This window comes from Bubalus kerabau, chromosome 15 (genome assembly GCF_029407905.1).
Source record: "Bubalus kerabau isolate K-KA32 ecotype Philippines breed swamp buffalo chromosome 15, PCC_UOA_SB_1v2, whole genome shotgun sequence".
Lineage (NCBI taxonomy): Eukaryota > Metazoa > Chordata > Mammalia > Artiodactyla > Bovidae > Bubalus > Bubalus kerabau.
This window is the reverse complement of record NC_073638.1, coordinates 54,454,318-54,468,425: the sequence shown is the minus strand read 5'-3', so window position 1 is coordinate 54,468,425 and position 14,108 is coordinate 54,454,318. Positions and strand designations below refer to the sequence as shown.

Below are 14,108 nucleotides of genomic sequence, written 5' to 3'. Positions count from 1 at the left end.
CTTGGGGTAGTTGCTCATAAATCCAAATTCCTCCCAGGGAATTGCCCTCTTTGAAAGGAAAGAGTCTTGCCAAAAGTCACAGTACCTCTCCAGATACAGCCTCAATCACTTATCAATGCAAGGATATAAATTTCTCACTCCCTTCCTTAATTTGGAATAATTCTGAAAGGTCATCCCAAGCTCAGAGCATTCTTCGGGATTGGCAGAGGCTTCTGATGAGATAATTTCACAACTCAACCTCTCTTACTGACCAATCCTGCTTCCATCACTCCATTACAAGCTTGGTCTTGACAGTAACTTCTCCCCAGCCCACCCCAGTTAACCTCTTGAATGTTAATCTCACTCTTCCACAGGGAACTCCACTCAGGATACACATTATCCTATTTTACTTTTCTTTTCATAGCAGTTATCAATATGTGCAATAACTTTATTTATTTAATACTTTAATATTTGCTTATTGCTTGCTGTAAGAATGTAAGAGTTACAGGGCAGATTTTTTGTTTTCCATACAGGGTGCACTGCTATATCAAGCACCTAGGGCAGGGCCTGCAGAACACCATTAGGCCCTAAACACTGGTTGTTGGACTGAATTAAATGAGACACACCTTGCATTGCATTCAATATCACAGTAATCCAAGTCTATGCCCCAACCAGTAATACTGAAGAAGCTGAATGGTTCTATGAAGACCTACAAGACCTTCTAAAACTAACACCCCAAAAAGATGTCCTTTTCATTATAGGGGACTATATGCAAAAGTAGGAAGTCAAGAAATACCTGGAGTAACAGGCAAATTTGGCCTTGGAGTACAGAATGAAACAGGGCAAAGGCTAATAGAATTTTGCCAAGAGAATGCACTGGTCATAGCAAACACCCTCTTCCAACAACACAAGAGACAACTCTACACATGGACATCACCAGATTGTCAATACCAAAATCAGATTGATTATATTCTTTGCAGCCAAAGATGGAGAAGCTCTATACAGTTAGCAAAAACAAGACCAGGAGCTGACTGTGGCTCAGATCATGAATTCCTTATTGTGAAATTCAGACTTAAATTGAAAAAAGTAGGGAAAAGCACTAGAACATCCAGGTATGACCAAAATCAAATCCCTTACAATAATACAGTTGAAGTGAGAAATAGATTCAAGGGATTAGACCTGATAGAGTGTCTGAAAAACACTAGAGGCTTTAAACGAACAATGGACAGAGGTTTGTGACATTGTACAGGAGGCAGTGATTAAGACCATCCCCAAGAAAAAGAAATGCAAAAAGGCAAAATGGTTGTCTGAGGAGGCCTTACAAATAGCTGAGAAAAGAAGAGAAGAGAAAAGCAAAGGAGAAAATGAAAGATATACCCATTTGAAAGCAGACTTCAAAAGAAAAGCAAGGAGATAAAAAAGCCTTCTTCAGTGATCAATGCAAAGAAATAGAGGAATACAATAGAATGGGAAAGACTAGAGATGTCTTAAAGAAAATTAGAGGTACTAAGGGAACATTTCATGCAAAGATGGGCACAATAAAGGACAGAAATGCTATGGACCTAACAGAAGCAGAAGATATTAAGAAGAGGTGGCAAGAATACACAGAAGAACTGTACAAAAAAGATCTTCACGACTCAGATAATCACGATGGTGTGATCATTCACCTAGAGCCAGACATCCTGGAATGTGAAGTCAAGGGGGCCTTAGGAAGCATCACTACGAACAAAGCTAGTGGCGGTGATGGAATTCCAGCTGAGATATTTCAAATCCTAAAAGATGACACTATTAAAGTGCTGCACTCAACATGCCAGCAAATTCAAAAAATTCAGCAGTGGCCATAGGACTGGAAAAGGTCAGTTTTCATTCCAATCCCAAAGAAATGCAATGCCAAAGAAAGTTCAAACTACCGCACAATTGCATTCATCTCACACACTAGCAAAGTAATGCTCAAAATTCTCCAAGCCAGGCTTCAACAGTATGTGAACCATGAACTTCCAGATGTTCAAGCTGGATTTAGAAAAGGCAGAGGAACCAGATTTCAAATTGCCAACATCTGTTGGATCATTGAAAAAGCAAGAGAGTTCCAGAAAAACATCTACATCTGCTTCATTGACTATGCTAAAGCCTTTGACTGTGTGGATCACAACAAAGGTGAAAAATTCTTAAAGAGATAGAATACCAGACCACCCGACCTGCCTTCCTAGAAATCTGTATGCAGGTCAAGAAGCAACAGTTAGAACCGGACATGGAACAACAGATTGGTTCCAAATTGGGAATGTAGTAGTCAAGGCTATTTAGTCACCCTGCTTATTTAACTTCTATGCAGAGGACATAAAGGGAAATGCCAGGCTGGATGAAGCACAAGCTGGAATCAAGATTGCTGGGAGAAATATCAATATATGCCCCATCTCAGATATGCAGATGACACCACCCCTTATGGCAGAAAGTGAAGAGGAACTAAAGAGCCTCTTGATGAAAGTGAAAGAGGAGAGTGAAAAGGTTGGCTTGAAACTCAACATTCAGAAAACTAAGATCAAGGTATCCGGTCCCATCACTTCATGGCAAATAGATGGGGAAACAATGGAAACAGTGACAGACTGTTTTTCGGGGCTCCAAAATCACCACAGATGGTGACTGCAGCCATGAAATTAGAAGCTTGCTCCTTGGAAGAAAAGCTATGACCCATCTAGACAGCATATTAAAAAGCAGAGACATTGCTTTGCCAACAAAGGTCCATATAGTCAAAGCTATGGTTTTTCCAGTAGTCATTTATGGATGTGAGTGTTGGACTATAAAGAAAGCTGAGTGCTGAAAAATTGATGCTTTTGAACTGTGGTGTTGGAGAAGACTCTTGAGAGTCCCTTGGACTGCAAGGAGATCCAACCAGTCCATCCTAAAGGAAATCAGTCCTAAATATTCATTGGAAGGACTGATGTTGAAGCTGAAACTCCAATACTTTGGCCACCTGATGCGAAGAATTGAGTCATTGGAAAAGACCCTGATGCTGGGAAAGATTGAAGGCAGGAGAAGGGGACAACAGAGGATGAGATGGTTGGATGGCATCACGGACTCGATGGACATGTATTTGAGCCGTTTTCTGGAGTTGGTGATGGACAGAGAAGCCTGGCTTGCTGCTGCCCATGGGGTCGCAAAGGGTCGGACACGACTGAGCGACTGAATTGAACTGACCTTCCATTAGGTATCAAAACACTCTCTCAACAGCCAGTAACAAGCATCTAGGGGCGGAGGCTCCTAGTCCCCGCCCCTCCCGGCCCGCCCGTAGGCCCAGAAAGGAGGCGGAGCCCCGCAGAGGCTGCGGCGGGCGAAATGCTGCAACCGGCGGTACGCCTGGTGTGGCTGAGTCAGGTTCCCTACGCCGAGCTGCTGGCGTTGCAGCAGCGCTGGCTGCTGCGGCTGCAGGCCGAGCCAGGGCCCGAGGCGGGTGCGCTCCTGCTTTGCGAGCCCGCGGGGCCCGTGTATACTACCGGGTTGCGCGGCGGCCTGACGTCCGAGGAGACGGCACGACTGCGGGCCTTGGGTGCCGAGGTGCGCCCCCTTGGCCGGGGCGGCCTAGCCACCTTCCACGGCCCGGGCCAGCTGCTGTGCCACCCGGTACTCGACTTACGACCCCTCGGCCTGCGCCTGCGCGCCCACGTGGCCGCGCTGGAGGCGTGCGCCGTGCGCCTGTGCGAGCTCCTGGGCCTACCCGGCGCCCGCGCGCGGCCCCCACCCTACACCGGAGTTTGGCTGGGCGAGCGCAAGATTTGCGCGATCGGTGAGCGCTTCGGGGCGGGGCCTGGAGGGGCCGGACCAATGGTGGTGAGGGCAGAGCGGGCGGGTGTCACTGGCGCGGGCTTTGAATCATCTGCCCACTGCCTTTAAGAGTTTCTAAGGCTCTCCTCACTGATATCTTCAGAACCAGGTCATTTCGGAGGTCACGTGGTTCAACACACTCATTTTTAGAAATGGAGAGACAATGAGAAGTGAGTTGCCAGGTTACTTCACAATATCTGGACTATAAGGGTGAAAATTTTTTTCATACTTTTTTTTTTTAACAGCGGAAACTTTGTAAGGACATTTCTGTAATGTTCATAGTAAGTGCAGCCACTGTGGAGCCACAGGCGTCTCCTCTCATTTTGTCCCGCTCCCCTGATCTGTGTACAACCTCTTGGGTGCTCTAGAAACAGAATTGGAAAATCAGTGGTCTAGTCCAGTTTCTTCATCTCACTGAGGGCCATCATGAAGCCTGGGGAGGGAGGGTGTCTATTCTAAGAGCCGTTGGTTTGCCTTGCAGGTGTCCGCTGTGGAAGGCACGTTACGTCCCACGGCCTGGCGCTGAACTGTTCTACGGACCTCACGTGGTTTGAGCACATTGTGCCCTGTGGCCTGGTTGGGACAGGCGTCACTTCCCTGAGTGAGGAGCTGCAGAGGCATGTCACTGTGGATGAAGTAATACCACGTTTCCTTGATGCCTTTAAAGAGACCTACAAGTGCACGTTGACCTCAGAGGACAGCCCCAGCTGAAGGGCGTTTATATTATCTCACCCTGGAGGTCTTGCCTTGGAAAGCACCGCACCAGACTTGGAATCACTGAAACCCAGATTCTAGAACTGGTCTTGTCATTCACACATCATGAGACTGTGGGCAGATCATGAGCTCTGAGCCCTTGGTTCCATATGTATACGGTTTATTTATATCTTCCCAACCTACCTCAGATATAGATATGAAAACATTGTGAAAAGCATAAATATAAGGCATTAGTACTTCTGTCGACACCCATTTCTCAGCTAAGAAAAATTCAGGTATCATAGGGTGTCATTTCTCAAATATTTCCTCGGTACTGTATTAAATTGGGAAGTCTGGGCTCCAGTTCCTTTGATTGTTGTAAGAATCATTTTTCAGGATCATCCAGGTGAAGGTGATGTGATGTGGATTTTTTTTTCATTCTTAGGAGACCTGGGAGCTTTCTGCAATAACAGGGAAAAGGAAAGGCTTCTTTAAATAGTAATATGGGATTCTGTCTTCCTGGGTTGGATTCCTCAAGCCTGATGGCTTTTTTAGTTAGGTAACCTGAGTTAGGCCAAAGGCTAGGGGAAAGAGAATAATAATTTCTAACCCTGTACAAATGCCAAAAATAGAAGGTTTTTTTTTTAAAAATATGAGATCTCTATAAAGGTTGTATGTTAATTATCTATAACAAGTCATCCCAAAACTTAATGACTTAAAAGAATAAACATTTATTATCTCATATACAGTGGTTTGGAAATTTGGGAGAAGCTTAGCTGAGTGGTTCTGGGTTAAGGTCTCTTCTGAGATGCAATCAAGATGTCAGCTGTCGGGGGACTTCTCTGGTTCTCCAGTGGTTAAGACTCCGTGCTGCCAATGCAGGGGCCACAGGTTCAACCCCTGGCTGGGGACCTAAGATCCCACATGCTGCATGGCACAGCCAAAAGATTAAAACAAACAAAAAAAAAAGATGTTAGCCGGGGCAGCGCTCATCTAAAGGCTTGACTAAGGCTGTGGAATCAGCTTCCAAGATGACTGACTCACATGCTTGGTTGGTACTGGTTATTAACAGGAGGCCTTAATTCCTCTTCACTCTATGTTGTTCAGTCGCTCAGTAGTATCTGACTCTTTGCGACCCCCCCAGGACTGCAGCACACCAGGCTTCCCTGTCCATCACCAACTCCCAGAGCTTGCTCAAACTCACATCTATTGAGTCAATGATGTCATCCAACCATCTTGTCCTCTATTGTCCCCTTCTCCTGCCTTCAGTCTTTCCCAGCATCAGGATCTTTTCCAAGGAGTCAGCTCTTTGCATCAGATGGCCAAAGTATTGGAGCTTTAGTTTCAATCAGTCCTTCCAATAAATATTTAGGATTGATTTCTTTTAGGATTGATTGGTTTCATCTCTTTGCAGTCCAAGGGACTCTCAAGATTCTCTTCCAATACCACAGTTCAAAAACATCAATTCTTTGGCACTCAGCTTTCTTCATGGTCCAGCTCTCACATCCATACATGCTATTGGGAAAACCGTAGCTGTGACCAGACGGACCTTTGTTGGCAATGTCTCTGCTTTTTAATAAGCTGTCTAGGTTGGTCATAGCTTTTCTTCCAGGGAGCAAGCATCTTTTAATTTCATGGCTGCAGTCCATCTGCAGTGATTTTGGAGCCCCCCAAAATAAAGTCTGTCACTGTTTCCTTTGTTTCCCCATCTGTTTGCCATGAAGTGATGAAACCGGATGCCATTATCTTCATTTTTTGAATGTTGAGCTTTAAGACTCTTTAGTTCCTCTTCACTTTCTGCCATAAGGGGGGGGTGTCATATGCGTATCTGAGGTTTTTTATATTTCTCCTGGCTATCTTGATTCCATTTTGTGCTTCATCCAGCCTGACATTTCGCATAATGTCCTCTGCATAGAAGTTAAATAAGCAAAGTGACTATGTACAGCTTTGATGTACTCCTTTCCGAATTTGGAACCAGTTTGTTGTTCCATGTGTGGTTCTAACTGTTGCTTCTTGACCTACATACAGGTTTCTTAGGAGGCAGGTAAGGTGGTCTGGTATTCCCGTCTCTTTAAGAATTTTCCACAGTTTATGGTGATCCACACAGTCAAAGGCTTTAGCATAGTCAATGAAGCAGATGTAGATGTTTTTCTGGAATTCTCTTGCTTTTTCTGTGATCCAACGGATGTTGGCAATTTGAAATCTGGTTCCTCTGCCTTTTCTAAATCCAGCTTGAACATCTGGAAGTTCACAGTTCACATACTGTTGAAGCCTGGCTTGGAGAATTTTGAGCATTACTTTACTAGTGTGTGAGATGAATGCAATTGTGCGGTAGTTTGAACATTCTTTGGCATTGGCTTTCTTTGGGATTGGAATGAAAACTGACCTTTTCCAGTCCTATGGCCACTGCTGAGTTTTCCAAATTTGCTGGCATATTGAGTGAAGCACTTTAACAGCATCATCTTTTAGGATTTGAAACAGCTCAGCTGGAATTCCATCACCTCCACTATCTTTGTTCATAGTGATGCTTCCTAAGTCCCACTTGACTTTGTACTCCAAGATGTCTGGCTGTAGGTGAGTTAACCATCGTCGTTAACTGGGTCATTAAGATCTCTTTTGTATAGTTTTTCTGTGTATTTTTGCCACCTCTTCTTAATATCTTCTGCTTCTGTTAGGTCCATAGCATTTCTGTCCTTTATTGTGCCCATCTTTGCATGAAATGTTCCCTTGGTATCTAATTTTATTGAAGAGATCTCTAGTCTTTCCCATTCTATTGTTTTCCTATATTTCTTTGCATTGGTCACTGAGGAAGGCTTTCTTATCTCTCCTTGATAATCTTTGAAACTCTGCATTTAGATGGGTATATCTTTCCTTTTCTCCTTTGCCTTTCCCTTCTTTTCTCTATTTCTAAGCCCTCCTCAGACAACCACTTTGCCTTTTGCATTTCTTTTTCACGGGGATGGTTTCACTTTATAGGGCTGCTTGAATATTCTCATTGCCTGGCAACCGGCTTTCCCCAGAGCGATGCCAGAAAGAGACAAGGTAGAAGCCACAGTGTCTTTTATGACCCAGCATTGGAAGTCACACAGTCATTTCTGCAGTCTCCTAATATGTGAGCCCTATTTATTCAGTATGGCAGGGACTACACAAGGGTGATAAGAGGTGTAGATCTTTAAGGGCCATCTTGGAGACTGGCTACCACAGGCAGTTAGGGTAGAAGGAGCCTTGAATAAGAAGTCAGGCAACCTCAGTTCCAGTCCTGGCTGTGTAAAACAGTAACCAGCATTCAAGATGGCAGCCGCTTCCTGCGGACTGCAGGGAACAGAACTCCCTGCTGTTGATTGACGTGTACTGGAGATAAGCCACCAAGTGTTCATTTGTGCCACAACTAGTGAAGCCCTCACGCTTTAGAGCCCATACTCCACAACAAGAGAAGCCACCACCGTGAGAATCCTGCTCGCTGCAACTAGAGAAAGCCCTCACACAGTAGTGAAGACCCAGAGCGATCATAAATAAATGAATAAATAGTTAAGATGGTAAATTTTAAAAATCCAAGAGTGGAGCTGCAGCTGGCTCCTGAACAAAACCAGAACTTGTAGTCCTTAGGAACCCACATGATCTCTTCTGTTCTCCGCTGTGCTTCCTGGTGTGTTTGCTTCATTCTGTCTTACTCCAGTTCAGCTTTCTCTGTTTCCTAGACCATGTGGTAGAAGATGGCTTCTGCTGCTGTTACCCATGTATGTTGGAGTAAAGTTAAGGAAAATCCCCAGGTTTCTGGATGCTAGAGGTATTGCTGGAACAGAGAACACTGGATGATGACAAAGTTTGGAGAGGATGATAATGAGTTTAGTTTTTGATGAATCAAGGTTGAGATACTTGTGGAAGATGCATGTGGAGAGGCCCAGTTGGGTCTGTGGATCCACAGGACAGCTGTCATGAGTGACAGTTTATGTCTGGAAGCCCAAATAGGGCAGGGGAGGGCAGAGGGCTGATAAGTGTGAGGTGCAGGCCAAGGAGACCGAGAAGCAGTCTAGGCAGAGACGTAGCACGGGACCCAGAATGAGGCAATACGCCGATCTCATTGACTCTTCTGGCTGCATAGCAAAATAGGGAGGTTTATTTTACGGATGAAAAAACTGGCTTGGGAGGCTGAGTGACTTCTATGAGGTCATGCACTTAGAGGCAGAGTCAGTCCCTGGCTCCTAAGCTGGGTCTTTCCGCTCTCGCACAGCTGTCTCTGAAGGGTGAGCAGGGAGAGCCAAGGAGGTCGCTGGGCCTGTGGAACGGGGTCAGCCCACTGCTGCGGGTTCCCGACTCTCCTTCCTTCCTGGTCAGAGCCCACCTCCGGTTTCCCACCGGGGCCCTTCCTCAAGGAAGGAAGCAAGGCATACGAAGGAGGGTAGTTAACACCCTGGCTTTCCCACCTCCAAAAAGTCTCTTCTTGTTTATGCAGAGTCTTTTCCTCATAAATAAACAAACTTTCCAGAGTCTGGTAAATGAGTGCTAAGTGCGAGGACGTGACCAACTGCAGTGACTTTTCCAGCATCTTGTTCATCAGCGAGTCTGGCAGGAAGCCAAACGGGACCTGCTCTGGCAGGTGACCAGTGCACCTGGCTACATGAAAAGAGCCTCTTTCTAAAACCTTTATGTAAATCAGATATTTGCAATCAAAATGTGATTTTTTTCACTAAATTGTAATTAACATATTATCACACCATATTATACTAACTATACAGTTTTAAAAAACAAGAAAAATTTCACTCCCACCTAAAAAGCATCCTTTCCATTTGTGTGTGTTTCCAGTACTTGATCATGAGCCGACATCTTTTATTATTCTAGCCCATTATTCTGTCTTATAATTCTATTATTATAAAGTATTACATGGAAAAAATTTTGTATACTCTTTTAAATCAAAAATAATATTATAAACATTTTCCCACATTGCCAGATAATCTTTATATTTTTTAATGTCTTAATCTTATTTTTATTTCTTTTAAAACAAATCTTCTAAAAAATACATCGGTAATACATGCACATGGAATAAAGTTTAAAAGGTACAAGCAGGCTTTCCTGGTGGTTCAGTGGTTAAGGCTCCAAACTCTCAATGCAGGGGGCACGGATTTGATCCCTAGTCAGGGAACTGAGATTCCCACATGCTGCATGGGCAGCCAGATAAATAAAAGATACAAAACGCTATTACTAAATTGTAAGTCTTACTCCTATCCCTTTTCTCTGTAAACCCAGGCCCTTTCCTAGGGGCTTAAATGAAGGTAAATGTCTCATTTATACTCTTCACATGTATTTTATACATATCTAGGCATACATGCATTTTCATGTGGTAGCATACTATACACACATCCCTGTACTTTGGAGATTGCATCAGGTCAGTATATAAAGAACATCCTCATTTCAAAAATGACTATGGAGTATTCTGTTCAGTGGATTTATCACGACTTATTTATCTAATCCCCCATTAGCGATGTTTAGATTATCACTAATTCTTTCTTTTACAACTAAAGCTACAGTGAGAATTTAGGACTTCCTTGGTGGTCCAGTGGCTGAGACTCCGAGCTCCCAATGCAGGGAACCTGGGTTTGATCCCTAGTTAGGGCTCCCACGTGCCACAGAAAAGATCTCGCATGCCACAGTGAAGATCAGAGACGCCATGTGCCACAACTAAGACCTGGTGCAGCCAGATAAAAATAAGTGTGTGTGTGTGTGTGTGTGTATATCTGCATTTTGTAACGCATGTGGTGAGCACAGAGTTTGCATTTCTAGAAGTGATTTTCTGAGTTGAAGGATATGTGCATTTTTATTAGATGTTGTCATATTGCCTTCCATAAAACTTGCTAATTTATATTCCCATCAGCAATGTACAATGCCTGTTGTATTTGAATTTTAACTGTTTTAGCATCTTAGAGTTTTTCATCATTAAAGTTTTTTATCATAAAATCTTTCTAATGTACAGCAGTGAATCCCATGTACCCATCATTTGGGTAAAACAATCAACTCATGACCAGTCTTAGCTTATCTAAACCTGGGCCCATTTCCTGCCTCCTCCCTGGATTATTGTGAAGCAAATCACAGATAACCATATAAAATATAAAATATTTCAGTATGTATTCTCAAAAGATAAGGACTCAAAAAATAACCACAATATATTAACACATGTAAAAAATACATCTTCAGTATCAACAAATATTCAGTTAATACTCAGATCTCTCTCTCTCTTCACCCCTCCCTCTTCCTAATAGGTGATTTGTTCAAACCAGAATTGAAACAAAGTCTACACACTGAATTTGGTTCATAAGGCTCATAAATGTCTCTTAAGTCTCTTTTCACCTATAGGTTCCTCCTCCCTCTTTTGAAAATCTTTTCCTCCTGTATTTCCCGAAGATTCAAAAGTAGATCCTGATATTTGGTCTGATTCAGATACGATTTTTTTTCTTTTTTTAGCAAGCCTGCTTCATAGGTGATGGTGTGTTTTTACATCAAGTGGCACACAGGATCTGTTTTGGGTTTGTTTTTTTTTTTTTCCTCTTTCTTATGATAGCTAGACCCTAGATCTATTATTTTAGTGAAAGTGAAAGTCACTCAGTTATGTCTGACATTTTGAGACCCCATGGACTATACAGTCCATGGAATTCTCCAGGCCAGAATACTGAAGTGGGTAGCCTTTCCCTGCTCCAGATCTTCCCAACCCCTGATTCTATCATTCCATCTTCATTTACCAGTAGGAATATGTCTATAGAACTGGCAGTTCCAAAAGAACTGAATATGACCTGTAGCATTAGTGTTGTCAATATTAGCATTTTATTAGCTTATTGTTTTGTCCATTTTCATTAAAATGCGTACTTAAACACTGTATAAAAGAGTAGCTTTTACAGCTGCCTTGACGTTTAAACTGAGTTTAAATTTGAATCATATTTAGATTATTAGCACTAAGTACTTCCTTTAAAAAAGGGGGTTCATACATCATTCAGGTTCAAGAGACACTAGCATAAGGCTACATTTACAGTGTTACATTTTTTCAATTTACCTAAACTGTGAGCTTTTTTAGGCCAGAGACTCTTTGTTTTGTTTTGTCTTTGTATCCTAGCATGTGAAAGGAAACAGTGGTTCAGTGACTTGTAATTATGAGGAATTCCCTGTAGACTCCCTTCAGTCCTTCTGTTGACAGACGTCAGTGTCCATTCTATAAAGTGGTCATCCCAGCCCCACTCACACAGCCCCAGATGTAGAGCTTTCTTTATAGTTCCGATTGTTAGAAAGTTTCCTCATCCCAAACTGAAACCTGCCCTGAAGCGTTGTAATTCTGCCCTCCTGCAAGTCCTCTTCTGAGAGCCCTTCCCTGGCCGCACCCTGCACCCCCATCCTTGGTTCCAAGTCTGAGCCTGTCCAGACTGTGAGCTCCCCAGGCAGGCACTATGGCTGTATCACCTATGGACCCCTCAGGACCAGCCCAAGGCCTCACATGCAGATGCCCAGTAATGCCTGTTGAGTCAGCACATGAGTTCTATCCTAAGAGCAGTCTTATCTTCTCATTACACTTTCCTGATTTTTCTGCTCTTCATAAAATGTGGCCTCCAGACTCTACCCCACTGCCCTCATCTCAACAGGCTCCACTTGGCTAACATGCCCTTAACCTGTGTTGCTTGAAGATAACACGCCTGGTGTGGTCTGGTCAGTGCGTGGTGTGTTACTGGGGACACGAAGATATATCAGACTTGGTTCCTGTCTTCAAGCAGTGTCACTGGGGACTGGGGACTTGGAGACACATCAGACTTGGCTCCTGTCTGCAAGGAGCTCACAGCTTTGTGGAGGAGACACACCAGTAAAGAATGTTCACAGCAACCAGTTATAAGGACCATGAGAGAAGTTTGCATGTGTACTGTGGAACACAGAAGAGAGTAATCTTAACAGGGAACAGGGGAAGAAAAGTCTCTAGTGACTCCTAGGTTTTAAGTAAGAGAACAATCTAGCTCTAACTCAATGAAAAACAGTATCTTAGATCTGGTAACTAAAGAGTCTGGGGATAGACATTAGCACAGATTCATCCCTGGAGTAGGAAATAGCAACCCACTCCAGTATCTTGCCTGGGAAATCCCATGGACGGAGGAGGGAGCCGGTCAGGCTTTCTTCACCCCTTTCTTCACTTTCTTCACCTTCTCTTTCACCCATTGCCTGAGGAGACTGAAAAGGAACGGGAGGATCCCACCCATCTGACTGTTGCCACCGCCTCTGCTTGCTCCTCCCACTTGCCCCCCAAATGCTCACACACTTCTTCACCTATCAAGGGCTTCACCTCCTTGCTCTTGAGTTTCCATCTGGGTTGGTGCATAAAGAGGCACCATAGGGTGGAAAGAGACAGACTGGAGGGAAAGGAGGGGGGTTCCTATATGACGTCACAGTCCCAACCTGGCTACCCTCCTTGGGTTCCAGTAAACCCACCCTACCCTGGCCCTCCAAACCTAGCAATGCTTTCCCTCCTCACTGTTGCTACCAGACCTCCTTCCATTCCCTGTCAAGTTCCTAAATCCGCCTTCATGCTGTCTTCAGAGTATCTAGTTGCAGAGTGCCATCTGACTCCTGCCAGAATGCTGACTTAAACACAGCCCTGATTTGCAGTCAGAGGCTGGACTGGGAGCATGCTATGCCCTGTGAGATGTTCGGTGCCAGCAAGGAGTTCCTGTTATTCAGCTCAATTTCACCCCTCTAGCTCAACCCACATGGGCACAGGGCTATGCTAAGCATAACTTTACAGTCATTACTTAATCATCACAGCAAATAACAAACCCACAAGGTTGTATTGCTTGCTGACTGTGTTCTGAGAAGAAGAAATTGGCTCAGATGAAGATTCGCCCAAGTTCATACAGTTAGCTGGAGGCAGGTCCATGATTTGAACTTAAAGTCTGGATTCCAAAGACTGTACAATAAACAGCACTCCTACTGTAGGGGAAAGAATCACTTTCTACTGGCTTTATTCACAGAATATAGTGTATACATGGAACAGCAGGCAGACCATCTTGTTACCACAAAATGGGATCCTGCCTGAACATGGAGCATCAGTGAGAAAAGCAGAGCCCAAAGATGCAAAAAGACGGATTCCTGAAAATACCATCTGAGCTTCTGGATCCAGCTATGCCTGAAGCTACATATGTCAGGATATTAAAATTTTGTGCCACGTGCTCAGTCATGTCTGACTCTTTGCAGTCCCATGGATTGCAGAATGCCAGTCTCCTCTGTATGGGAATTTTCAGGCAAGAATGCTGGAGTGGGTTGCCATTTCCTCCACCAGTGGATCTTCCTGACCGAGGGATTAAATCAATGTCCCCTGCATCTCCTGCATTGGCAGGCAAATTCTTACCACTTACGAGCTGATAAATTCCCTTTCCTACTTAAGTCAATTTGCATTGGGTTTTCTGTCTGTTATAGCTAAGATTCCTAATTGATACACCTACCTCCTCTATAAACTTTAGTCCTGACTGAACCCACATTCTTCTGCATTCACATAGCCCTTATTGTTTAAACCATTCAAAAGTCCATATTTATTCAACCATGAGCACACGTGCCCTTTTAATTTTTGAAAACATTTTTGCCCATGTTGCATGACTTGCAGA

General features: G+C 43.9%; 1 protein-coding gene across 1 annotated transcript; it reads left to right on the top strand.

The window, feature by feature from the left end:
* The first annotated feature begins 3,285 nt into the window (after positions 1 to 3,285).
* LIPT2 (lipoyl(octanoyl) transferase 2) lies at positions 3,286 to 5,230 on the top strand. The gene is made up of 2 exons (XM_055549081.1): positions 3,286 to 3,757; positions 4,277 to 5,230. Exons 1-2 carry the CDS (start codon positions 3,310 to 3,312, stop codon positions 4,504 to 4,506), a joined length of 678 nt encoding a protein of 225 aa, XP_055405056.1. The 5' UTR covers positions 3,286 to 3,309; the 3' UTR covers positions 4,507 to 5,230.
* The last annotated feature ends 8,878 nt before the right edge of the window (positions 5,231 to 14,108 follow it).